The following is a 25,577-nucleotide window of genomic DNA, read 5'->3' as shown; positions in this document are numbered from 1 at the left end:
GAGTTTCCTCAACCGGTAGCCCAGAATTTCCTGCCTGTCAGCATGTTTGTCACGAACCCTGGCCAGGGAGTCGATTTAATATTTCGTCATCCAGATTTTTTTAAATCCCAGTTTTTTCCTTGAAACTGTTGTCGCTTTGTCTGAGTAAATGTCAAGATCTGTTAAATATCAGAAAGCGTGCAACGAAGAATGAGTGAAAATCACCCCTCCCCATGGGTGCATTGCAGAGACTGTCCACTAGGGGGACATCTCTGGCCTGTTGCTAAAGCTGTACTAAGGCCACACTACCTCTTTTCAGAACGGGGTCAAAGTGCGGAGGGATAAATATTTTCTTTGTGTTGTAGGATACGCAGAGTCCCATGAATTGTACTTCATATTTACATATCTAAATGGATTAGTTTTAGCTCTTGTCCATAGGAGCAAGAGATGACTTTAGATGTCCCTGGAGCAACTATTGTTTGTTCGGCCACAAGTTTAATCATTTACTAGGAAGGGAAAAGCCCCGTCCTACTGTTCGCTCATTTTGCGTTTGCTTGCATATTTATTTGGTATAATGTGTGATGGTGTGTATTTGTGAGTTTGGTGGGTATTTTGCAAATCAGTTATGACAAATCTGCATGGTGACAAATTGGGTGAGTCCGTCGTATAGGCCCGCCAGTAGCAGGTGAGGTCATCTGTTGTATACTGTCTTGCTCTGGCTGTCTAGCACAACAGCAGTATTTACATAGCCACACTGAAGCCTGATAAGGACAGTGATATTTGTTTATGAGGGAGAGCTGCGGGAAGTCTTTTTCCTCTGTATAGGCACTGTTGTTGTTGGTCCTTTTTTCTTTGTATTTTATTACTGTCATGACGCATGAGGAAGATTGCGTACAGCATATAAGTGAGTTTAGATTGGTAGAGGCGCTCTTCATATTCCAGGGACCATTTTGTGTCTGTGTGCACGTGTGTGTTTCGTACATGTCAGCACACACTTGGGAAAGCACACTTGAGTGTGTGTGTGTATCTGTGTGTGTGTGTGTGTGTGTGTTCCATACTTACCAGCACACACTTGAGAAAGCACACTTTAGTGTGTGTGAGTGTGTAGGATTGGGCCCATGGGCAGCTGGTCCTGGAGATGCCAGGAAGGGCCTCCAGAAAACAGGGCATCTTGGTGCTGAAGGGGCATGGCGGCACTCAGTGTTGAGTCTGGGTGCTCAGTCACACTCCTGCTTTCATTCTTCCCCTCTCACCAGCCCGGTGTGTACAGGCAGAGTACTGTCAGAAATCTTTCTCTCCCCCTCACTCTTTCTCTCTTGTTCCTCTCTCTCACTGTCTCTCCTTATCTCTCTCTCTCTCTCTCACTCTCCCCTTCCCTCTCTCCCCTTCTCTCTCTCTCTCTCCCCACTCTCTTGTTTATTTCCCTGATCTATTCACAAAATTTTGAGCTCCCCTCTTCATATTCTTATCCATATTCAGTAATTGTATTGTGTTAGGAAGTTGTGCACATAAAACCCCAAAACTATGCCAGTGCACATGTTCTCACTCTATAATCATAAACTTTTAACTGGACCAAACCCCCCCCCCCCTTTTTTTAAACTTTTTTTCAACTGGATGGACAGTACAGCTGAGAATGCTTGTGTTTTGGGCTATGTGCCAATCAGTGCTAGTGTGCTTGTGGCTTCGTGGAGGGTCGGTCAAATTGGTCACAAGGTTGGGTCTGAAATAAGGGTCACAAACTCTGATCAACCCCCGTCTGTCCTTGTGTCCCCAGCTTGGAGTATGGGAACAGCTGGCTATGAGGCAGTGGGGGTCATTGAGAAGGGAGTACTGAGAAGCACGGCAGACGTGTTTACCCTTTCCTTCAAAGAAGTACTTTTGGCACGGGACAGACATTGCAACAGGAACCAAAACAAACTGTAGACACAACTGCACCAACCAGGAAAACAGAAATAAACTCTGTACCCCTATGCAAGTAGTTCACAACACAGTCTCATTACCCTCAAAGTATTTTAGTACTTCACTCGGTTTGTTTGTTTATTACAGTAAGTTTTATGTAGCTATCCAAATAAAAAACCTATGGGCCTTGTGAATGGAACTTATTAAAAACTGTTATTAACTAGTGACATATTGAAGTAAAGGTCTCAGTCTCGAACAAAAGTTTGTTAAAGGTATAATATTGTGATGTACACCTGGTGGTCCTGCATTATTGGTGGAGAGGTTTGAGTGAACGTTGTGTGTGATATTGCGAAACTGATTTCTGAACGGAACACTCATAAGCATAGCCAGAAAGTATCCACCAATTGCTTTCACCAGTGTTCTGTTAGTTACCAACATACTCTATGATTGGTGTAGCTCCCCATTGTTTTCTATGTGTAAGGTGACGGACAGTATGACTGTCCCATGCCTATTTTATTTTCCTGGGAAATGGATAGGAAATCCCTTAGAACACCACCAGAATTTAGAGTGGTAGATACACACAGACCAGCGTTGAGCAAAAACACAGAAGTAAATGTAATTGAAGGCGAGCTAGTGGCAACCCTGCTTGTTCCCTCTCACAATTTTGTTTTCTGAAATTTGCTCAGTTGTGTAACCAGAAGGTGAGCAGCTACATTGTTAGCCTCGATAGCTTCATGAAATTTCTAGTGGTATGGATGAGATATGTTTATCGCTGAAAGGATAAGCCCTTAAAACAAGCTCTAAATGTCTCCCTTGTGCTAAACTAGTAGGTAATGTAATAATGTCATGTACCGTGCTTTCCCAGCGGTGTGGACTTCTGCTCTAGGGCAGACCTCTAGGATGGCTCTGAGTCAGATTAGATACATTTTGGAGGAGATGAGGTGGTCAGCAGTTTATTAGATTAAATAAACTCTGAATTGTCTTCCAATTGAATCCCGGCTGTCTGGTATATTGACTACTTTTATTTGCTAACGAGTACACGCACTCCCAACATCTCTTCTGATCAATATCAGTGCCTCAACAACATCATCGTCAGTCCCAAGTTGATAGAGGCCAGCTGAAAAGCCTTGTGAAACGCTGCATTGGTGTGCTTGAGTCTTGAATGCATTATGACATCACAAGAAGTAGAATGACACACCCCATAAATGTAAACACGCTTCATTAGAGGGGAATCTGTGAAGGTTCAATGGGTGGTTTGTTTTTTTCATCACTGGCTGAAGGTTATTTGCAGGCCCAGGAAACTAACCCTGTGGAAATGCAGGGCTTGTGAGAGAGAGGGGAAGTCTGTAAAAGTGCAAAAGCTGCATTACTGGCGTCTCTTCTCTCAAGTGAAGCAAAATTAAAGGCTCTGCTGAGAAATAGAGGATGCAGTTTGCACTTTGCTGTTTCCTCATTGCTAGGTGGACAGATAACAGAAAATATTTATCTCTAGAAGGACATGGGTTGCTGTTGTGCCATTGTTTAAACGTGGTGACCGAGCCCAGGAGGAATACTGTCACTGCCCCACCCCAACATTACTGGTCATCACTGTTTATGATTGAGCTGCAATGCAGTAAATACCTAGAATCGAACACGAGGCTGCCGGTGGTTAATTAGACAGTCCACCGTCATTCAACAGTTGACGCAACAGACGCAAGAAAGCATACAAGTTCATTTGTGATCAACAAAGCCGAAAGCCAAATCTAATCAAAGCCCTCGCAGACAACACTGGAGATTTTCAAAGCTGCTGCCCCGCATTGTGTTTGTGTTCAGCGCCTCCCAACCCCGTTCTGAATGAACGCTTGGCTGTGTTGTGGTTTGATAGCAGGGTGAACATAGCACCATTGATCATACACAGGCATACAATGGGCCGGAATGAAGCTGTGCGCTCTGACGGACGATGGCTTTGTGTACCTGAGGTTGTGTTACTCAGGTCAGGCCCTGAATACATATTCTTACTGCTGTATGGTGCTGGGAGTGGTGTCACCAATTATATAATTCCATTTTTAACTGACATGGGTAGAACAAAGGCAATTGTTTCACCATCTATAGATCTTTAGAGACCACAAGATGTAGGGCAGTACAGGTGTTCCCAATGTGAGCCTGGACCCACCCATATATGGGTTATATTGGCCTAGCACATTGCAGTAGGCTACAGATTTACCTTCCCTTTTACTTACAAATAATTTTCACAAATCGTACCTCAAATGAAGAAGTAGATTTGTGTCTTGTTCTACATTTCTATCACATATACCTGTGATTAATACTATATTTACTTATCAGTCTGACCGAAATCTTATTTTTTATTTAAAGCATTGTCGAATTTTGGCTGTCTTTGGAGCTCCGAGTTCTGTTGTAATTAGGCTTTCGGCTCACAAAGGAAAAAAATCTGATGTTACGCTTGTAGACGTATCGAGGGATTTCTCAATTCCTGCCATGATGTTTTGACTTTCTCGTTGCACAAGGAACCGGCAGTGTCGTATATCGCTTCTGGGTGTGTTCCTCGCAGTGAGCACATGCTGACCGGAGTGCTCCTCCTCCTTTTCCACTCTGCCTTGCGCCAGCTGAATTTCTGGTTACGATTAGAGGCGAAAGGACGTGACTAGTCTGAGCAAGTGGCTCTCGGACTTAACTCGACGTTAAAGATATTAAACTTTTGTCAAGGCTACACCGTAGCTGATTAGTTCGAGTTGGCCAACTAGCTGAGGAAGAGTGCGTATTTGTGCTCGAAACTTGAATCCAGTCGCGTTATCGCTCATTGGAAACGATTTTTTCCTTAAAAAGGAACGGATGTCGGGAATACGAGTGTTTTATTTTATTTATTAGATATGCTGCTAATGTGGTAAAGATATGTTTGCCACCTCATGAAACTATTCACTGTTTAAAAGACAATAGCCGGTCACTGTTGGTGTACCTAAGCCTACTTTTGCGTTTGTCTTGTTAGTGACTAGATGATTTAAAGTGAATTGAAGAAGCACAGAGCAATAAATTAGTATTTTCGTGTTAGATTTCGAGCGACATTTTTGTTGAGTTTGGCGTGTTAAACCTTTTTAGCGTTGAAGCGGTATTTTTGAGAAACTGACTGATGTTTGGCCAGGGGTGAACTGTGCCAATTGAACACTGGTGCTGTTCCACGACAACGGCGCTTCGATGACTCTCGGGAGCATGACTGCCACGGGGCGCTCCGCGGCGGGGTGCTTCTGTGCCTGCTGCGGGGCGAAAATGGTACCACACTTCACGAAGAACGCCTTCGTTTCCCAGAACAAGATCAATCAACTGTAAGTTGCCATTTCTCTGTACAACAGAGTTCATTATTCCTTGTCGTTGAGGAATAGCTGCTAAAACGTATTGCAGGTCTTGTTTTGTCGTATAGATTGCAAGAATATGAAGCTAGCTAACAATCATATTGGCCGTCTAATTTTATTTATTTTATTTAACGACAATTAAATGCATAATTATGTATTGAATGCATGTTTTCGTTTTGCAACAGTGCTTGCCAACTAACTATGCTTGCAGGTTGCTGGACTTATTTAAAGCTACCATGTAAGATACATACAAAAATATTTTATAGATAACCTATAACAGATTGAGTTGAATTGTAGCTAGCTACCTAGTTACCTGTCTGCAGCAGTGGCTCTTTTGGCTTACTTGTAAGTCGAGCAAATAAAGTTCACTTCTTACAGTAGCCATTTCCTTGTTTAGCTATCTAATAGCCGGCTGCTCAAGTTGGCATATACAAGATGTAACGCTAAAGTTAGTGCAGATTAAATGGACTTTCTAATAATAGTGTAGCTGTTTATGCATGAATATTAATCTAAGACTGTTCACTTGATTTTGAAATATAGGGCACCGACCCTTTGGAAGCCGTTTAGGTGTCTTGTGTGTGCATTATAGCGCAGAACCGAATTTCTCACCAGGTGACGTAACAGGAAGGATGTGTGCTTACTTGAGTGGATTTCCTCGTGCTGTTGTGAAATAGTTGCGCGAGATTAGTCACCTACCTGTTTCAATACAGTGTGGACTTTCTGAACAGAGGGAAGGACATGAGTCATTTAATAATATGAACCCTAACTGCTTTCATGCGTTGAAGTTACTCAGTCATCTACATCCTTTGGAATATACCTGGACACTGGACAAGACTGGATGGGAAAAAAACTTGATTGATTGTGCAAATGCAATTCATTTCAGTATTGATTTGGTTACTTGATTCTGAGCATCTGTGATTTAAGAAATTGATGCTTTTCATGAAATTCAATGCAAAGTCGTTGTGTCAAGTTATATTGTTGTGCTCCTGTCCTTCAAACGCCTGTATAGCAACAAACTGGTTAGCACATATGAACACATACAACCCCACAGTTTTGACTGGACCTTCTTTTTCTGTTTATTCGCCTAACTGACAGATAAAATAGGTGGCCAGTGATACAAATCTTAATATTAATGGGCACTTGATTACAGAGGACATTTTTAAAACTGCCTGTCGAAATGCGCTTGAGGTACTTAAAATGTCACATACCATTTCCCTTTTGTGCATCTTAATTTCTCTGCACTGATTAATCCAAGAGGCCCAGCTCAAAGGTACTGCTTCATTATCTTTTTTTAAAAATGTAGTGATAGCCCAGCCAGTAATTTCTCTAGTAGCACTGCATTTATGTGAGCCTGATGGGGTCATAGGGTTAAAGTTTATACCAATACCAGGAAAGTACATAATTACAGTCTGGTCTATATTTGCAAGGCCCGATCGTAAATGGTTGCCTTTCTGCAAGCATGCACACTATTCCTGGCACCTCCACTGGTCAAAGCCCTACACTTCCCCGCCATGGTCTCAGTTTAACGTCAGGAAAGACTGCAGCTTTCTAGCTGTACTCAACCCTGCCGGGCTTCCAGACAGACTGCGCAAACCATATAAACACATTTAATTTCAGTTAAATTTTCAGAAATGTACAATTTGCGCTGGTCCGATAAGCCACAGAAAGTGATTGAGTGGAGTTAGGTGCTTAGCTGTGGTACAGCTGGCGGAATGAGGTGTCCTATTTGAGCAGGCGATTGTTCTGTGACAAGCAAACACTTTTTGGTTTGTGCAGATCTGTTATTGATAACTAATTGTAGCTTCAGCCATTTTGCCTCATTCACACCACGTGGGAGAAGGAGTTCTCATCATACTTCATTCTCCCATCACTAGGTTTTTGGTTCTTTTATAACTGCCATGATCGTTTTCGTCTGGTGATCAGAAGATAATTTGTGTAGTCTTTCTTCTACTGCAGCTCGGTTTAGCCTATTTTTTAAATCCAGTTTGGATGCTAATTTGCCATGTATTTTCAGTTTTCAAACATGATAGTAGATATTTTATAAAGATGACTATTTCCTGAACATTCTATATTGCAGGGGATTACAATTGGCTATTTCATTAAATATCACAGTTGTCATCTTTACTCTTTTTGCTTCTGTTAGCTGTATAAGTAGGAACCAGATAATCTTGCATTAGTTTTGACGATGAAAAAGCACTGCTTTCAAATCACAGATTATTTCTATATAATTATCTGAGAAGCACAAAGTTAAAACAGAAAACAGAATGGTGCAGGCTGACTCTCCTGATCTCTATGGTATAGCCGTGTAAATGAGTGTTCCCACACAGTTTTCTGTTCCATTGTGATCATACTTCAGGCCTACAAAGGTGCTTGTTCTTAGCCAGGGCTGAGGAAAAGGTTTGACATTAGCTGATCACCTAGCAACAGGAGTTCAACAAAGTCGGTGGAATTTGTGGGTACTCCATGGCATGCGCTAACTGTACCAGAAAGGTGAAAGGTCGGAATATTGTTGATATAATGTAATATTTCTCAGTTTGGACTCAAATCCTGTAGTGGAGCTTAAAACAGAATAGTGCCACTGTTCTGTTTTCTTTTCTTTTCTATTCTTTGGATGAGTCTGTCATGTGATTTTAACAGGGGCTTTGTGAGGTGAAACAACTGCAAAATCTGTAATCCTCATAGAAAGCAATGAACCTACCTGTTTTTCTATAGTTCAGATGGGTTCAGTGTGCTATATATACAGAGAGCTATACGTGTCAGAGGGTGTATCCAAAAAATAATTGTTCGTTGGCACAGCCGTGAAGAGTGCCTGATTTGAGAATTCAATCCAGTTTCTCCGAGGTGTGATTCATATTCCTCCTTCTCAGCAGCCTTCCTTGTTCTGCTGGTACTTCAGGTAACCCCTGGCAGCTCACAGCTGAAAAGCAGAAGGTGTGTTTTTTTGGGAAGTTGGAGCGGCTCTGTGACCTTTATGATGAACGGCAGCCCTTCCCCAGGTAGCCGTGAGCAGCCGGGCTGCTGTAACAGGAACTGAGCAACAGACAGGGAAAGTCCAGAGTCTGCGTCTGCTCACCTGGCATTTCTCCCAGTTGACATGGCAACAGGGGAGGAGTAGCGGGGAAGTCACACGCCGTTTTGTTTATCAAGGAAGTGTTGGTCCCGGCACGGCGCGTGTGATTGGCTGCGAGGTGTGTGTTTGTGTGTCCCCACGTTTGTTTACTTTGCCCTCTCGGGTTCACGTGCTTGGTCATGTGGACACTATAAACGGTACCTGCTTGGAAGAAGTCAACTTCAGTGAACTTTGCTTGTGTTTGAGGTGAACAAACATGTTGATAAAAAAACATGGAAGCAGAAAGCGTAGGGATCTGGGCACAGATGAGACGTAAGAAAGGGAAAGAAACGAACAGAACTGGAGAGAGACTTGTGACACGGCAGAATACCCCTGTATTTTTATCCTGACCCAAGGAATGCTTTTCAGAGCGGTTAGAGTAAAAGGCTGTTAGAGGTTCACTTTGATTGTAAAAGCAAAGCAGTGTAGATGAGAGGACAGGCTCATCCTCATCTTGTCGGCTGCTTAAGTACAGGTTTGTTTAATGGCAGGTTTGAGCAGGAAGTCCTGTTTGGAATCCTGACGCTTTGGAAACTTCCTCGGGCGTCAGATTTGCGAAAGCCCATCGCTCGCACGGCCAAACGTGACCAAAATTTACCAAAAGCCGCGGAGGCTGTGTTCTGGCAGTCAGACGAGGAAGTTTTGAGAGGTTTGCGCGATGTTTTGCGGCCTCGAAGAAGGAAGTTTGGAGAGGCTGTGGTGTGCTGCAGCTCTGAAGGAACTTGCCCGTTTGCCAGCGTCGGTGTGAAGCGGGACTTGTGCAGCACTGCTAATCTCTAACATTACACGGATGCTTCTGTCTAATTGTGTGTTTGCTCTCGACCCCATAGATCTGTGCAGCACCTGTTCTGAACGGATTTGTGTGAACAAGCAGCACAACCAGCACTTATAAAACTGTCCTCTGGAAACCACTGACGACAATAAGAGACGACCCAAAAAGAAAAACATTTTTATTAGTCGTATTGAGCAGTCAAGAGATAGTAAAGTTCAGTAATTGGAAATTTTAACATTTGTTTTGATGTCGTCAGCCAGTGTGGGAATGCTATTGGTAAACAAACAAGGGGCTGAAGCATTATTTATTTTCAGAAGAAGTAAAGAGTGAAGGAATGTTCAGTCACTCAGTTGTTGAGAGCTGGGGCACAGGGTATTTGCTGCTTTTTTGCTGCTTTTTTAGGACATTAAAGTTGTACAGGTCTATTGTTAGAATGTACTAGGGAGGGTCTTGTTTATTTTTGTTTGTTTCCACTGGTCACCTGGGACCCAAGTAGAGCGCATTAGCCCAAGACCGATCTTGAGCGTGCCTCCTTCAGCTAGTTTAAGCCCGTCCCAGACCTCTTGCTCTCACGACCCGAACCCTGTGCCTCTGCCTGTGGAAGTGTCACCACCCCCTGCCTCGCACCAAAATAGCTTTGGCCCTCCCCACTGGCTGATCAGGTCCCTGTATGGGCCAATCGGGGGACGGGGAGTGAGCACCAGAATAGCCCCAGCCACACGCCGGCCCTGCTCTTGCTAGAAAACCAGACGCTCGTTTGTCACTTCGCTAGTTCTCCATAGTCTGTCACTTTTTTCTTCCTTCCTTCCTCTCATCTCATGTTTTCTTGTCACTCATTCTGTTTTTTATGTCCGTTATATCTAGCTTAAGTCTCTCACTGTCCTCTTTCTCTCTCTCTTTCCCCCTCCCCCTCCCTCTCTTCCCGGTTGAATCGATATCTTTAAAGGTGACAGAATGCAGCTCTCACCACCTCCCTCTGTCCACCTTATCTGTGCACTCATAAGGCCTTCTGTGAGCAGCCTGGGACTATATTTATCCTGTGCCATAGACTTACTAATATGGGCAGGGGTAGGTGGGGAGTCCCACGTCTCTCTCTCCCTCTCTGGTAGTCAGTGGAGAGACTGTAGGAGGGCCGAGGTCCTTTCATTGAACGCTGTGTCCATATTCTGCCCTAAGAAGGACTACTGCCCAACTCTGGGTGTCCACAAAATGACCTCCCCACCCCAGTGGAGGGGTACAGGGGAGCTGGGGGTATGTTTCTCGTTGAGAGAGCCTGCCTACATCTAGCTCTCCATCCGAGAGAGAGCGGAGAGCTGGCTGGAAAAGCATGCTAGCGGCGTTCCTGTCGCCATGCTGCTAACGTGCTAGTGCTTCCTCATTTCTCAGATGTTTGTTAAAGGCATTGCATGACCACTTTACCCCCCTCCCATTGTAATCATTCATTAAATCATGCAATGACAGCGTATAGTTCTCCCATAAACGCAAAAATAATAACATTTCCTTCTGATGTAAAGCGTTCCATTTATGAGCACGACAGCTGGAGCGTGTCCTTCTGTGTAGACATTCACTTAAAGCTCACTTCTGATTGGCAGCCAGCGAAACGGAGGCAGCGCTCATTGGTTTAAATATCAATGTCATAATGGTTATTCAATAAACATGGCCTCCAAGTGACTAATACCAAATCCTCCTGTAGCAGGCAGAATAAGAATTTAGCTGCTTTTAAGTTATAATTTAAGTTATTGTTCATTTATTATAGTTTAACTTATTAATCGCAACAAGTTATTTTATGTTCTTTAAAAAAAAAAAAAAATACATATGGTGGCCTATATGTATTTTTTCTTTGGACAGTTGAGAGTGGCCAGACGCATGTCACTCCAGGGCATCTTGTCTGGAAGGCGGTTTAGCGCTGGCCTTTTTAATGTTACACAGATGTGTTGCACTCCAGTGTAGCGCTGGTCTGCTGCCCTGCTGTTTCTCTGTCCCCTGTAAAGCCGTGTCCCGGGCACTCACACCGAGGCCTCATTTTATCCCACTGTGGAGGAGCAGTCAGAGGGGCTGCGCGTTGGGGGGGGGGGGGGGTGGGGGGTTATGGGAACCAAAGCTTTGTTTTTCTTTTCTTTTCTGGGACAGCTCAAATTGCGCAGCCTCGTGTTGCCTCATAGTTTCATAGCTTTGTGGTTTTCTGCCGAGGTTGCATTTCTCTGTGGCGACACTGTTCTCGCACTTGCGGGTTCCTGGGAACGGGAGAAGCAGAAGTGTCTGTTCACTCATTCCTGATCAGGAGGGTGCCTGTCTGTCTGTCTGTCCGTCTGTGCGTGTCCGTTCGCGTGCATGCGTGCGTAAGCATTCTGTTCCTCTGTTGCTACTGTGTAATGTACAGGAGAAAGTTGGGCGTATGTGGTTGGGCTGGCCTGCTGAGTGTGTCCAGGTCAGTATGTCAGTGTGCAGCACTGCCAAGTCTCTGGAGAGATTTAAAGTGGCCGCTCTCGATGCGATGGATTCCCTTTGAGGCTCTTATCTGTGTCTAATCCTGCCTTCATAGTGTTAACCGCCAGTGACCATGTGTACGAGGAGGCACGCATACACACGCGCGCACACACATGCACACACACACACAGACACGTACATATGTGCGCACACACACACACACAGACTCGCACAGACACACACGCATACACACTCATACATTGTCTAAGCTGAAAACCACACCGCCTTCTACAGTGACTGGTGGACACACTCCCACTCTCACACACACACAGACACAAACGCATATGCAGTCAAGACGGAGAGCCAGATAGTACGGTGTGTTCTGTCTGAACCTCTTTGTTCTGGATTTTTTTATTTTTTTTGTCAAGTATGGAACTTCCTCTCCTCCTAGACGACCAACATGATTTTCTGATCTATTTCGCCACAAGATATTGTACAACATTTCCCAGCATTCTCATGGATGTGGATGTTGGCCATTGCGGTTAATGACCGTGTCAGTCCTGTTTCTTGGTGCTGTTGCTAACTTGCTTCCCCTCACTTCCCCCCCACAGCATCAACGAGAGCTTCCTGACGGTAAAGGGCGCCGCCCTCTTCCTGCCCCGCGGAAATGGCTCCTCCTCTTCTTCCTCCTCCGCCGTGCCCCTTGTCAGCCAGCGCCGAAACAAGCACGCAGGTAACCACGGAAACGGCGTGCGCGATGGGAACCGCCGTCGTCCTCGCGACCGCAACCGCGAGGAAAGGGCACACGTGCGCGTGCATGTACGCCCGCGCACGGACGCCCACACGCATGCGCTCTCATACACACACGTACACTCCGGTGTGATATACAGTAATGTAGGTCTGTACACTGCCGCATGTAGAGCTGTGTCATTTCTGGCTGACTAAAAAGCACCAAACCAGAGTCCAGTGCCCATATTCATAAAGCATCTCGGGGTAGAGTTAAGAGCACTGATCTAGGATCAGGTTTCCCTGGTCCTCATGCTAAGCTCGTGCATTATGAGCTAAAGGGCGTAACTGAACCCAGATCAGCACTATGGAAACAGGCCTGGGGCCTGCTGTAATGCGCAGGGGACAGCACAAGCACCCTGACAGCAGATGAGGGCGTTGATGGTGGCGTACGGTACACTGCGGCTTTTCCATGGGGGTGTCCTTGCGCGCTGGGGCGGGGTTGTGTGGGAACAGAAGCACTGCAGGCTCTGGAGGAGGATGGGTCGGTGTAGGGAATGGCCAGCAGTACAGAGCTAGCGCAGCCTGCTGTGGCCTGTGGTCATTATTGTGTGCGCATGTAACACTGGGTCTCTCCCTCTTTCCCTCTCCTTCTCTGTCCTTCTGCAGGCGATCTTCAGCAACACCTGCAGACCATGTTCACTGTGCTACGCCCCGAAGACACCATCCGCCTGGTGAGCTCACACACACACACACACACACTCATGAGCACGCGCGTGCGCACACATCCACACTTACACATGTGCTTACATGCATTTACATTCGTTCGTACGCACGCACGTACACACAGACCATGCAGATCTACACAGTGCTCAACTCTTGCTTCCTCTCCCCTTCATCCCTCTCCCTGTCCTCCTCTGCCCCACCCCGCTCCCCCCGGTCCCGTCCCAGGCGGTGCGCTTGGAGAGCGTGCACCCCCAGTGCACGCGCTACATGGTGGTGGTGTCCACCAACGGCCGGCAGGACACCGAGGAGAGCGTCGTGCTGGGCATGGACTTCAGCCCCTCTGACAGGTCAGCAGGGGGCGCCACTGTTACCGAGTCTGATCTCTCTGTGTTTTCAGATTATATATGTGTGTGTGTGTGTGTGTGTGCGTGCATGCCTTAAGGTGTACTCACTGTAATTGCTATGCGATGTGATTTTTGCATAATGCATGTGTCTGTGTGTGTGTGTCTCCTACAGCTCGTGCTCCGTTGGGTTGGTGCTGCCCCTCTGGAGTGACACGCTCATACACTTGGACGGAGACGGGTAAGACCCAGAAGCGATGACCCCTTGCCCACAGAGCGCTGGGTTCTGTTGCTGAAATGATGACAGTTTGTCCCACTGTGACCTCTGTTGTCTCTCTCTCTCTCCTCAGGGGATTCAGTGTGTCCACAGTCAACAGAGTCCATGTCTTCAAACCTGTCTCTGTACAAGCCATGTGGTGAGTACTGATATGGTAAATGGTAAATGGACTGCATTTATATAGCGCTTTTATCCAAAGCGCTTTACAATTGATGCCTCTCATTCGCCAGAGCAGTTAGGGGTTAGGTGTTAAGTGTCTTGCTCAAGGACACTTCGACATGCCCACGGCGGGTTTTGAACCGGCAACCCTCCGACTGCCAGACAATCGGTCTTACCTCCTGAGCTATGTCGCCCCATGATATGTCTTTCTGTCTCCTCTCCTCTGTAACGTTCTTGGTTCCTCCTTCCATCTCTTTGTCTTTCAGTCTCTTCTTTCTCACTCTGATCCCTCTCACTCCCTAACCTGCTGCAGCTCTAACCCCCTCTCTCTCCGCCCCCCCCGCCCCCCCCCCCCCAGGTCGGCCCTGCAGTCCCTACACAAGGCCTGTGAAGTGGCCCGTTGCCATAACTACTACCCAGGCAGCCTGTTCCTCACCTGGGTCAGCTACTACCAGAGCCGGGTGGCCTCGGACCAGACCTGCATCAACGAGTGGAACGCCATGCAGGACGTGGAGTCACACCGCGCTGACTCGCCCGTGCTCTTCACCGACGTGTGAGTGCGCCGCCCGTCCTTCCATCTGTCCGTCCGTCCGTCCGTCCGTCCTTCCATCTGTCCATCCGTCCGCATTCGGGAGACGCACACAGTCTAGTTCAATATGAGTGCGGACGGCTGGAAGGTTTTTTCTGTGTTGACCTGGGAGAAGAAGAGATCTGTTGACAGCCAATAGTAAGCTGGTAAAATGCTAAGGTTAACGTGCAGCATGTAGAGGAAACGCCACTGCAGCTATACAAATGGACAAGCAGGAACTGTCTAAACCTGAAAATATATATATATACATTTAAATTCCCTCCGCCCCACATTTTCATACTTAATTGTCTCTAGGGGCCACTAGTATTAGTCTTATTGCTGAGCATTCTTGCTTGCTGTCAGTTGCCGAAGGGTAAAAGTTCTTGTGTGACATACCCAGGTTCTCTGGCTAAAACATAGGGTCTGCAGATATGAAAACCCCAGTTTCATTGGGCAGAATTGGGAGAATCACAGGTCCGCTCCTGCTGATTGTGCAGTGACCCCCAGAGACACGTGACTACACAGATGGGTTCACAAGGGGTCTCCTCAGGCCGGTCGAAACCACAGAGAGTGAGCGGCTCTCCAAAAGCCATTCAGAGAAACCGACGGAACCTGCTATTTCTGTAAACGAGGAGCCTGGATACAGGAGAAGGCGACTTGCGGCATCTAGACCAGCGGGCCGGGCCGGGAGACGGAGCTGGGGCGGGGGCAGGGGGGCGGGGGGGGGCGCGGGGGCGCGGGGGCTCGGGTGTCACCTGACACCGGCGGCTGGGTGTCCTAATGGGGAAGATGAAGCGGGTTTACGCGCCGGGGTCAGTGCAGTCTAAATATACACAGGCTGCCTCTGTCACATGCAGCCGCTGTGGAAAACAGGCCCTGGAGCCACCGGCACCTTAGAGAAGGGATGGAGTCAGCCATGGGATAGGGCCAGTGCTCACACGCGCACGCACACGCACACGCACACGCACGCGCCCGCGCCCGCGCCTGCACCCGCACCCGCACACGCACGCAGTCCCACCTGCTCAGTGATGGTTACTTGTCTGCACTGTCCGGGACTGGCATGCGTCCGTCTGTCTGTCTGTCTGTCTGTCTTATGACCAGCCGTGTCCGTGTGTCCCCAGGCCGACGGAGAGGGAGCGCACTGAGAGACTGATCAAGACCCGGCTGAGAGAGATAATGATGCAGAAGGACCTGGAGAACGTCACCTCCAAAGAGGTCTGCCTCTCATCCCCCTCTCATTCCTCCATCTCCCTCTCATCTGTTAGTCTCCCTTTCATCCCTCCATCCCCCTCTCATCTGTCAGTCTCCCTCTCATCCCTCCACCCCCCTCTCATCCCTCCATCCAGTCTGTTCCTCCACTCATTCTTCATTTAACATTCTCCTGCTGATTCCCACAATGGTTTCAAAAGTAAAAGAACAGATGAACGTACACCCCCCCCCCCAAAAGATTTTTAATTGCGAGACAAAAAAAGAACCAAATTACTTTTTTTTTTTAATTATTTTTTACCTACCCATTTCGTCCTGTTAAAAAAAAAAAAAAAAAAAAAAGAGTCATTTATAATCAGTAAGTCCAAGCATTGTCCTAGAAACGAAGTTGACCCACTGTAGATGAGGGGTAGCTTTTTAAAATGTATTATTTATTTATTTTTGGTGAAAGGTTGAGCTGAAGTGTGTGATGAGCCTTATTTGGGCCCCGCTGGTGGCATGGGTGAATTGTCATGGTAGCCATTGGTCCTGCTGTAGTTGAGCCCTGGCAGTCAGGCTGAAAGGGGATCCGGAGCTAATGATGTAGTAACCCTGTACCCCCCCCCCCCCCCAACCCCACCCCTGCACAGATCCGCACCGAGCTGGAAATGCAGATGGTCTGCAACCTGCGCGAGTTCAAGGAGTTCATCGACAACGAGATGATCGTCATCCTGGGCCAGATGGACAGCCCCACTGAGATCTTCGACCACGTCTATCTGGTGAGAACACCCCCCGCCCATTCCCAAACCTGCAGGCACTGCAGCGCTCCTGGGCTGGAGTTAAACCTGCAGACACTGCAGCCCTCCAGGACTGGAGTTAAACCTGCAGACACTGCAGCCCTCCAGGACTGGAGTTAAACCTGCAGACACTGCAGCCCTCCAGGACTGGAGTTAAACCTGCAGACACTGCAGCCCTCCAGGACTGGAGTTAAACCTGCAGACACTGCAGCCCTCACACCATGGACTGGAGTTAAACCTGCAGACACTGCAGCCCTCCAGGACTGGAGTTAAACCTGCAGGCACTGCAGCCCTCCGGGACTGGAGTTAAACCTGCAGACACTGCAGCCCTCCAGGGCTGGAGTTAAACCTGCAGACACTGCAGCCCTCCAGGGCTGGAGTTAAACCTGCAGACACTGCAGCCCTCCAGGGCTGGAGTTAAACCTGCAGACACTGCTGCCCACCAGGACTGGAGTTAAACCTGCAGACACTGCAGCCCTCCAGGACTGGAGTTAAACCTGCAGACACTGCAGCCCTCCAGGACTGGAGTTAAACCTGCAGACACTGCAGCCCTCCAGGACTGGAGTTAAACCTGCAGACACTGCAGCCCTCCAGGACTGGAGTTAAACCTGCAGACACTGCAGCCCTCCGGGACTGGAGTTAATTCCCCTCTCCATTACAGTTTCCTTCCTCGCTGAACAGTCAGACATAGAGAGGTGTTTACAACAGACACCTTCTGCGGCTGTGTTAACTCCCTGCTGAGTTTGCTTTGCGGGCTGGGTCTCTGAGGTCCTGCACCCGGCTTTCCGTTCAGGGAATGTGCGAGTGTTTTTTTTAGCGTGAACCACACTGCTGTCATTTAATGAAACTGAACAGATGAGTGGCGCTGGTCTGCAGCCATGCATCGCTGATTTATGGACTTTGCCGCTGTGCGTTTAGGGCTCGGAGTGGAACGCGTCCAATCTGGAGGAGCTTCAGACCAGCGGGTAAGTGCAGCCTCTCTGTCTCCCTCCACACTTCTGAACTTCCTGTGGTGATGCTGAACGCTGTTAGTGAGCCTGCAGTAAATGGGGACGTCTACATTCCATTACATCTTTACCCATTTAGCGATCTCTCTCATCCAGTGTGTCATACACTGCTTTACGTACAATCCATATACACTGCTGGGCATTTTACTGAAGCACTGCAGGTTAGCGCCTTGCTCACAGGTACGACAGCAGTTCCCCCACCTTGGATTTGAGCCCGCAGCCCCTGAGTTGCAGGCCCAGTTCCCTGACGTACACGGTCTCTTCATCTCTCTGTCCTCCTCTCCCTCCCGTCTGTGTACCAGGGTGCGGTACATCCTGAACGTGACGCGGGAGATCGACAACTTCTTCCCCGGCCTGTTTGAGTACCACAACATCCGCGTGTACGACGAGGAGGCCACGGATCTGCTGGCGTACTGGAACGACACGTACAAGTTCATCTCAAAGGCCAAGTGAGAACACTGCGCGTGTGTGTCTGTGTGTGTGTTTGAGAAAAAGAGAAAGTGACTATGCGTTTCTGTGTGTGTGCATGTGCACATGCCTGTGTGTGTGTGTTTGAGAGAAAGAAAGAGTGAGTATGCGTTTCTGTGTGTGTGTGTGTGTGTGCATGTGCACATGCCTGTGTGCGCACGCGTGCGTGCGTGTGTGTGTGTGTTTTGGAGAAAGTGACTATGCGTTTCTGTGTGTGTGCATGTGCGTGTGCCTTTGTGTACGTGTGTACATGTGTGTGTCTGTGTCTGTGTGTGTGTGTGCGCGCCCATGCCTGCGTGGACATACGAGAGTGTGAATACAATACTGGGTTTCTAGCTGGGTTCAGTTTTTGTCATTTGACCTTAAATATTTAGTTCTGTTCCTTTGTTCTCTTGCGCATCCAGATTAGCTGGATGCCAGCCTGCCCCATATTTAATTTTCAGCGATGGGAAACGCAGGGCAACTCGGGTTGAAAAATGTCTTTAATTAGCGCTGTAGTTGAGTGCTGAGCTCACTACCGGACAATACGCTGCCCCGTCTGAACCTCAGTGGTTAGCGATGGCTAAATGATCTGTCTGCATTCTCAAGGTGTCAGCAAACTGCAGTACAAAGCACTCATTCATTCCAATACAATACAACACAATACAACAGAAACTGTTGTCCAGTGTGCCTCTCCCTGCGTTTGTGTAAAGTTCCTCACACACCCAGTAGAACGCAAGGTTACACAAGTGTTTTAGTCTAATGACACTTGAAAAAATAAGATCTGTCATGTAGAAAGTCTTAAGCTTGTTTTAAGTTCTCTTTTTGCTTGAAAAGGGAAATTGTCTTGCCTTACTGGCAAATCATGAAATGAGTCAAACTGTCTTGAAATGAGTCAAACTGGCAATATATTTGTCTTATCAAGCAAAAAAAAGTCATAGAAATAAGATTTCAGTTTAAGTCTAAAATTAAGACTAAAATACTTGTTGACATTGCCTTATTTGTTTGGTTTTTGCGGTTTGTTCTCTGCTGTAGTCCAAGGACGCCCGTATTTATCACTCAGCAGAGTTATAATGACAAATAGAAAAGTAAATCATATAAAATATTTATATATAAATGAAAAGGCCTGCTTGTGTTCAGCCTGGTTAGTGCTCAGCGCGTGGCGTATTCCCGTTGGTCTGTATGCGACTGCCCCTTTCTGCGTGGATGCAGTGGAGCCTGCAGCACCCGCATGCGGTCGCCAGCCCGCCACCGCAAATGCTCTGCGTGACATTTAGCCTGTGTTAGCAGACGCCCTTATCCGGAACCATTTACACAGCTTGTGTTTGTTTTAGCCATTTACATAGCTGGGTATTTGCCCAAGCCATTCGGATTAAGTACCGAGCTCAAGGGCAGCAGCAGTGCCCCACCCAAGATTTGAACCTGCAACCTCTGACTTTACAAGCCCGGTTTTCTAACCATTACATTACACAACTTACATTGCTTTTAGTGGACCCCCTTGCCCAGAGCCCCTTGCAGAAGTGCATACTGTTTCGTCGAACAGGCTTGGGCCGGTAATCTGAGCGATAGCGTGCTAACTCCCATGGAGCTTCTCCCCCTGCGGGCGCTCACACTTCTTCCTCTTCTCCTCCCGTGGCAGGAAAGCGGGGGCCAAGTGCCTGGTGCACTGCAAGATGGGCGTGAGCCGCTCGGCCTCCACGGTCATCGCCTACGCCATGAAGGAGTACGGCTGGGACCTGGGGCAGGCCTTCGACTACGTCAAGGAGCGCCGCGGCGTCACCAAGCCCAACCCCTCCTTTATGAGACAGCTGGAGGAGTACCAGGGCATCCTGCTGGCCAGGTACCCCCCATCCCAGGGCATACAGCTGCTAATCTGTTAGCCCAGCACTCTCAGGATGTACAGTAGCTAATCTGTTAGCCCAACACTCTCTCAGGATGTACGGTGGCTGAACTGTTAGCCAAACACTGCCAGGATGTACAGCTAATCTGTTAGCCCAGCACTCTCTCAGGATGCACAGTAGCTAATCTGTTAGCCCAACACTCTCAGGATGCACAGTAGCTAATCTGTTAGCCCAACACTCTCAGGATGCACAGTAGCTAATCTGTTAGCCCAACACTCTCAGGATGTACAGTAGCTAAGCTGTTAGCCCAACAGTCTTGGGAAGTTCTGTAGCTAAACTGTTAGTCACACACACACTCATAGAAGGCAAAGTGCTACACCAAAGCCACGTAAACCTCAGTTACCACAAAGTGTAAAAACCTCTTGGATTTTGGCCCACTAGTTTGTCAGTGAATGAATCACACTAGCAGCAGCACCTTCCATTTGGCTAGTTGATTTTGCAGTCTCTGCAGTTTTTTTGTTGTGTTGCTGGGGTGCTACTGATCATTTTTGGGATTTTATTACCAACTTGTGCTCTTAAACATTTAATTAGCCAATTATTTGTTGATCAGACAGTTTTGTATTAAGTCATTTGCTACAGGTGCAGACTCGTGAGTTTTGGTGAAAAGGTTTTTCTGCGGTCCTTCAGAGATATTTAGCAAGTGTCAGGTTTAATCGGTTGGAACCAACACCAGCAAGCGTGGGCAGAGGGAAAATAACCCACAGAGCACCGTACCGGTTAGACCACACCCCGCCTCCTTTCTGCGCTGCGCGAAGCCACGCCCTACTTCCACACCGTCGGCCAACGGAATGCACAGAAACGCCTCAGGATTTGACACACTTTTTTGGCTGTGAATCTTCTCGCGCTGCCGCCAGTGACGTTCTGCGTTGCCGCCGCTGGTTAGAGGCACAGCTTCTCTGTTCTGGCCTGACACCCATTTCAGGATTTCAGCTTCTGTTATTTAATAGGTCCAAACAACATTTATTCAGTCTGCCCTTTCTCATAAAATCAGGAGCTGCCGTTTCTCTGTGGTCTGATGTCAGAATGAAGTATAACCGATGTATAAAACAGTTTTTAAGACTGAATAATTGACAGGAACAAAAAGCAGCGCACGCACCCCAGCCTTCCAGTGTCACAGCCGTTTGCCTCTGTTCTAGACAGAAGGAAATAGCGCACAGCACAGGTCAGCTACTCAGGCCTGTAGAAAGTGTGTGGGGTTTTGGATACAAGCATTAATAAGAATAATAAACTATTGAGACCAGAACCTTTCATACAAAGAAGCAAACACCTCAGTGTGCTTCACAATGGAATTAGGGTAAGTTTATGAATCGGACACACATTAATCTATCTGTTTTTGCCCGTCTGTCTGTCTGTCCCCCGCAGTAAACAGAGGCACAATAAGCTGTGGCGCTCCCACTCGGACAGCGACCTGTCGGAGCGGCACGAGCCGCTCTGTAAGACCGCCCACTCGCTGGGGCGCTCGGACCCCCACAACAACAACAACAACGCCCCGCCCTCCCTCCAGCACTTCCTGCAGGCCCAGAGCGCCCCGACAGAGGCCGCCACCCCCCCAACGCTAGCCCCCAACGGCGTGTGCGGCTCAGAGGAGAGCCTGCCCTCCCCCACCCTCCCTCCCCTGGAGGACCCCCGCGTCCCCGCGCTCCCCCGGCCGCAGGCGGCCACGGCGGTGCCTGAGGACAGGGTGGACAACTCCCTGCTCACGGTCGCCGTGACCGTGCCCGTCGGATCCCCCCACCCGCCCCCTTCCCTCACGCTCCTGCCCGCTTCCTCCCCGCCCTCTCCTCATCCTCCACCTTTCACAAGTGGCGAGCCGAAACTGGAATCCCCTGAGCTGCTACTGCCGTGCGAGGACCCCTCGGAGCCGTCCAGCTTGGTGCCTGAAGAAAAATTGGAAGCGCCACAGACATCGCCGCCAGCGCTTAGTCCGATGACAGACACGGCGGTGTCCTCCTGTTTCACAGGACCCCAAGAGCTGCCCGTGCCAATGTCCGACAGCAGTGGAGCCGGCGGCACCGGCGATACCCTGGAACCTCTGGAGACCCCAATGTCTGTCATCCCACAGGGCCCTTCAGGCCCCCTGGGGCCAGGGCCTGTGGCCAAGGACGACAACAACAACCCGAGCGACACAGAGCCGCTGGGTGTCCCCGCCCCCGTCCCCACCCCGCCCCTTAGCGCCGACCGCATTGACTTCTTACGCGCTCGGGAGAAGTTCCTGGGCTTGTCTCTGGAGGGCCCTGCTCACTCGAATTCTGAGCAGGCACCTCCTCAGCCACCCCTCTCCAGGGGCCTGGAACAGCAGCCGCTGGAGGACCCTAGCACTGTGACTGTCACTGTGACTGTGGCTGAGGAGGAAGAGTGCAAGGTGAGGAAACTGCTAGCTCACAGAGCCGTCACTGATGTTACGCTGTCCATCGTGTGCACTGCTGACCTCTTCTCATAGCCGTGGACAAAATTATATAATTACACACTACTGTTGGTGTCATCATTATCACAGTTAGTCAAAAATTATGATAATTTTATGATAATAAACATTTTTTTTTAAATAACAGTAATATTGTATTTTTATAGCATTTGTCAGGCTCAAGTTGCTGGTGTCAAAGCAGAAAAGAAGTGAAGTTGTAGCTTTCCTCTAGAGAAGTTTTGCGTTTATACAACAGTGCCACCTCGTGCTAAAGGAAGGTACTGCAAGACGCTTATGGCTCAGCCCTTGCGTAGTCTCTGAACAGTTACAGCTCGCCTCGGTGTAGTTTCCCTGTTTTAGGGCCTTTGCCTAAGTTATGGTCTTCGGAGCCTAAGCAAGGGTGCAAGTTTTCTGAACTTAGAGCAAGACTTTTGGTGGAATGTGTTTATTGGGTGTTAAATTTTGGACCTTAATCATGGATTCCTGTAATAAACTGCTTTCTCTCTCTCCCTCGGCCTTTCCACCAATCCCTCTCTCCTTCCTCTTTCCTCCCTCTCTCGTTCTCTCCCTCCATCTCTCTCCCTCTCTCCCTGCAGGAACAGGACCTCGCCCACCCCACGGAGGGCGGTGATAGGGCGGTGGCTCCCAGGGCCCTGCAGGAGAATGGCATCTCTGTGCGGCATATGGTAACAGAGCTGGAGTCTATATCGCACCCTGGCTCCGCCCCCATCCTTGCCCCCAGCCAGCCGCAGCATAGGAAAGAGGAGGGGGGAGAGGCGGGTGGAGCTGATGAAGGGCCTCCAGAATTAGCCTTGTCCCCCACCCTCCCAGACTCCCCCTCCACCCCTCCCTGTGAGTGTCCTTCGGGTTCTGTGCGCCGAGTCACCGAGCAGCTTGAACAGAGGCTGAAGCAGGAGCTGGACTGCCCCGCCTCCACGCCTGGCACCGCCTCTTGCCCCACCTCTGCAACGGAGACCCGCCCCCAGCCCCGCCCTCGACTTCACACGGCTGGAAGCAGGGAGCAGCCGAAGAGAGACACGCCCTCCCCCAAGCCTTCAGGGCAAGAGGGGGAGGAGAATGAGAATGAGAAGGAAAGGGGGAGGGGCTTTATTAGAGATGCTGTCTCAGGACCTTTCCTCTGTTCTGAGAGGGACAGCTCAGAGCCCCACCCTACCCAGGCGGACCCCTCCCTCTCTCCGTCCTTCCTGCAGCTGGAGGGCGTGACCGAGTTGGCGACGAGCACAGATGTGTCCCTGGAGCCCCGAGGGGCCCCAGAGAGGGGCGGGGAGGACCTGGAGAAGTTGGCTGACCCCCAGAAAGATCTACAGGCTTTCCTGAGCCAGGGGGGCGGGCCTGAGGGCGGAGCGGGAGGCCGGGAGGGGCAGGCCTGGCTGAGCGCGCAGCAGGACGGGCCGAGGGAGCGGGGGCGGGACCTGGGCGGGGCCTCGGAGATGGAGGCTCGGATCCGGCAGGCGGGGCTCACCCTGCCCTCCCTCATGAAGCGCTCCGCCTCCCTGGCCAAGCTGGGCTGCCTGGAGCTCCACCCCGACGACCTGAGCGACTGGGAGCCCGGATCCGCCCTCACCACCCCCGACCCCCTGGAGCCCCGCCCCCAGCCAGCCCACACCGGCCCGGACGACGCCTCCAAAAAGCAGCGCGTGCTCCGCTCCGGTTCCGCCCCTTCCTCTCCCACCTCCCCTCTCCCCTCGCCACTCCCCGGAGCCGCACGGGACGAGCCCGCTTTCAGGGACCGCCAAAACCAGCCCTCGCTGCACCCCTCTTCGCCGCCGTGTCCGCCCGGCCGGGGAGGCGGGGCTCGGGACTCTACGGACCGCCCCCAGACACCTTCGTCTCCGCCCCTCGTCTCGGCGCGGCAACAGCACGGGAGGACGCACCCTCTGCGGAGGCTCAAGAAAATGGCGGACAGAACTCAGACGCACAGCTTCCTGTACAGCACCATGTGACCCCCGCCCGTCCTGGCCAGGGCTCTGAGAGGACAGAACTGCAGCTGACTGCTCTGCCGGGTCAAAGCGACGTCCAGTCCGCACTGAACAAGCAAAACAATACCACCGTGTAGCGAGCACACATTCAGGTACCACTGTCCAAGCCAAGCGACCAACCGCCTTTTCAAATTCTGTTATTTCGGAGGCAGACGCGAACCGTCGCGAGGGACTGCGAAACGGCGGTTTGGCGGATGGCTCTGCCTGTCTGTCTTACGCCTTCACCAGCCGCAGAGGGGAGAAGGGTGCTTTCAGGCCACGTCCACGAGGCGCCGCTGTGGTTACCTTCCCCCCTTTCCCCTCTTCTGTCAGCTGGAACGGGATTGTCCGTACGGCCACGTTGGCTGCGCCCGTTTTCCCGCTGGTGTTTGTTCCGGGACACCCTGAGCTCTTACGGACTGTGCCGGCGGCCGCGCGCGGCGCTCTGAGGGGACAGTGCGCGGGGCTGCCCGGGCGCGTTGGGGCTCTGTACCTTCTTGTGGTTAGCTGCGTGTTAGAGACTGTGTGTGTGTGTGTGTGTGTGTACATGCGTGCGTGCGTGCGTGTGCGTGTTTGGGACGGTCCGTGTACGGGTGCTTAGTTGTGTGTTTCGGGGTGTCTGTGTGTAGCTCTGTTGTCTTGACACTGTTGGTTGCTCTGGGTGGGGGGTGGGGGGAGGGGGGCGGGAGGGGGGCATCTGCTCTGCTGTGTGAGGGGTTCCGATGCATTATGGTGGGTATATTTGTACATTGATGCTGTTTCCCCCTTCAGGGTTTTTATTATTTTTATTTTATTTTTTGTAAAAATCTAATGAGATGAAATAAGGGGCTTGTTTCTCAGACATGCACTTTACTAGTATTTTATTTTCTTCTATTTTATTTCCTTTTTTTATATGTGTGTTTGTACTTGGGAAGCACGTTCACTGTATGGCAAAGGGTAGCCTGTCTGAGAGTCATTTTGTGTGCACAGTGCATTAACAGAAATGTAAGTGAACTCTTCATTTTAAAGTCTGAAAGGTTAATATTTTCTTTTTTATCCTGTTTTAGCTGTGAATATTAAAGACACAAACTGAAAAATGCCAGATGTCTTTTTTTGTTGTGTACTCTTAATGAAAGGAACAACGGAACTCTTGAAAACACTGAAGACATTTTAAAAAAAATTTGAAGAATGGTATCAGCAGATGTCAGCAGATGTATTTGTGGTGTAATAAAGTTTAACTGTGGTATAACTACGATTAGATTAGTGTGCTGAAGTTCGCTGGGGATGTTTCCAAAAGTTAACTTCTCCACAACCCCTGCGCAGAGCTGCAGCGACTGGCAATGGCCAGTAGATGGAGACAAAGACAATTTAAAAAAAAAGAAAAGTTGGTTAACTCCAGCACTGCCGTCGATGTTGCCATGACCCTGCCATGCAACATCTTGCAGCGCGAACGTATATTACACGTTTCACACTTGTGTGCACGTGTTGTTTTAGCAGATATGGTTTTTATTGATTGGTGGCATTTATTCGAATGCTTATGTAACCACATTCTAT

General features: G+C 49.3%; 1 protein-coding gene across 2 annotated transcripts in view; it reads left to right on the top strand.

Moving 5' to 3' along the window:
• LOC135263421 (nascent polypeptide-associated complex subunit alpha, muscle-specific form-like) overlaps window positions 1-25,122 on the top strand; it is a 35,586-nt gene extending 10,464 nt beyond the window's left edge. The window contains exons 1-14 of one of the 2 annotated variants that reach the window (XM_064351413.1): window positions 4,360-5,195; window positions 12,142-12,263; window positions 12,926-12,990; window positions 13,208-13,329; window positions 13,499-13,564; window positions 13,674-13,739; window positions 14,118-14,312; window positions 15,449-15,542; window positions 16,163-16,291; window positions 17,228-17,274; window positions 17,619-17,765; window positions 19,403-19,603; window positions 21,027-22,026; window positions 22,662-25,122. In XM_064351413.1, coding sequence (XP_064207483.1) covers window positions 5,068-5,195; window positions 12,142-12,263; window positions 12,926-12,990; window positions 13,208-13,329; window positions 13,499-13,564; window positions 13,674-13,739; window positions 14,118-14,312; window positions 15,449-15,542; window positions 16,163-16,291; window positions 17,228-17,274; window positions 17,619-17,765; window positions 19,403-19,603; window positions 21,027-22,026; window positions 22,662-24,029 — 3,750 coding nt within the window. In that variant the 5' untranslated portion in view covers window positions 4,360-5,067 and the 3' untranslated portion in view covers window positions 24,030-25,122. Of the gene's footprint in view, window positions 1-4,359; window positions 5,196-12,141; window positions 12,264-12,925; window positions 12,991-13,207; window positions 13,330-13,498; window positions 13,565-13,673; window positions 13,740-14,117; window positions 14,313-15,448; window positions 15,543-16,162; window positions 16,292-17,227; window positions 17,275-17,618; window positions 17,766-19,402; window positions 19,604-21,026; window positions 22,027-22,661 lie in introns of those variants that run through there. The other variant, XM_064351414.1, reaches the window with a different exon arrangement.
• Window positions 25,123-25,577: the final 455 nt, after the last annotated feature.

Source organism: Anguilla rostrata, chromosome 9 (genome assembly GCF_018555375.3).
Source record: "Anguilla rostrata isolate EN2019 chromosome 9, ASM1855537v3, whole genome shotgun sequence".
NCBI lineage: Eukaryota > Metazoa > Chordata > Actinopteri > Anguilliformes > Anguillidae > Anguilla > Anguilla rostrata.
Note: the sequence above shows the minus strand (reverse complement) of the source record. Positions and strands in the feature narration are given on the sequence as shown.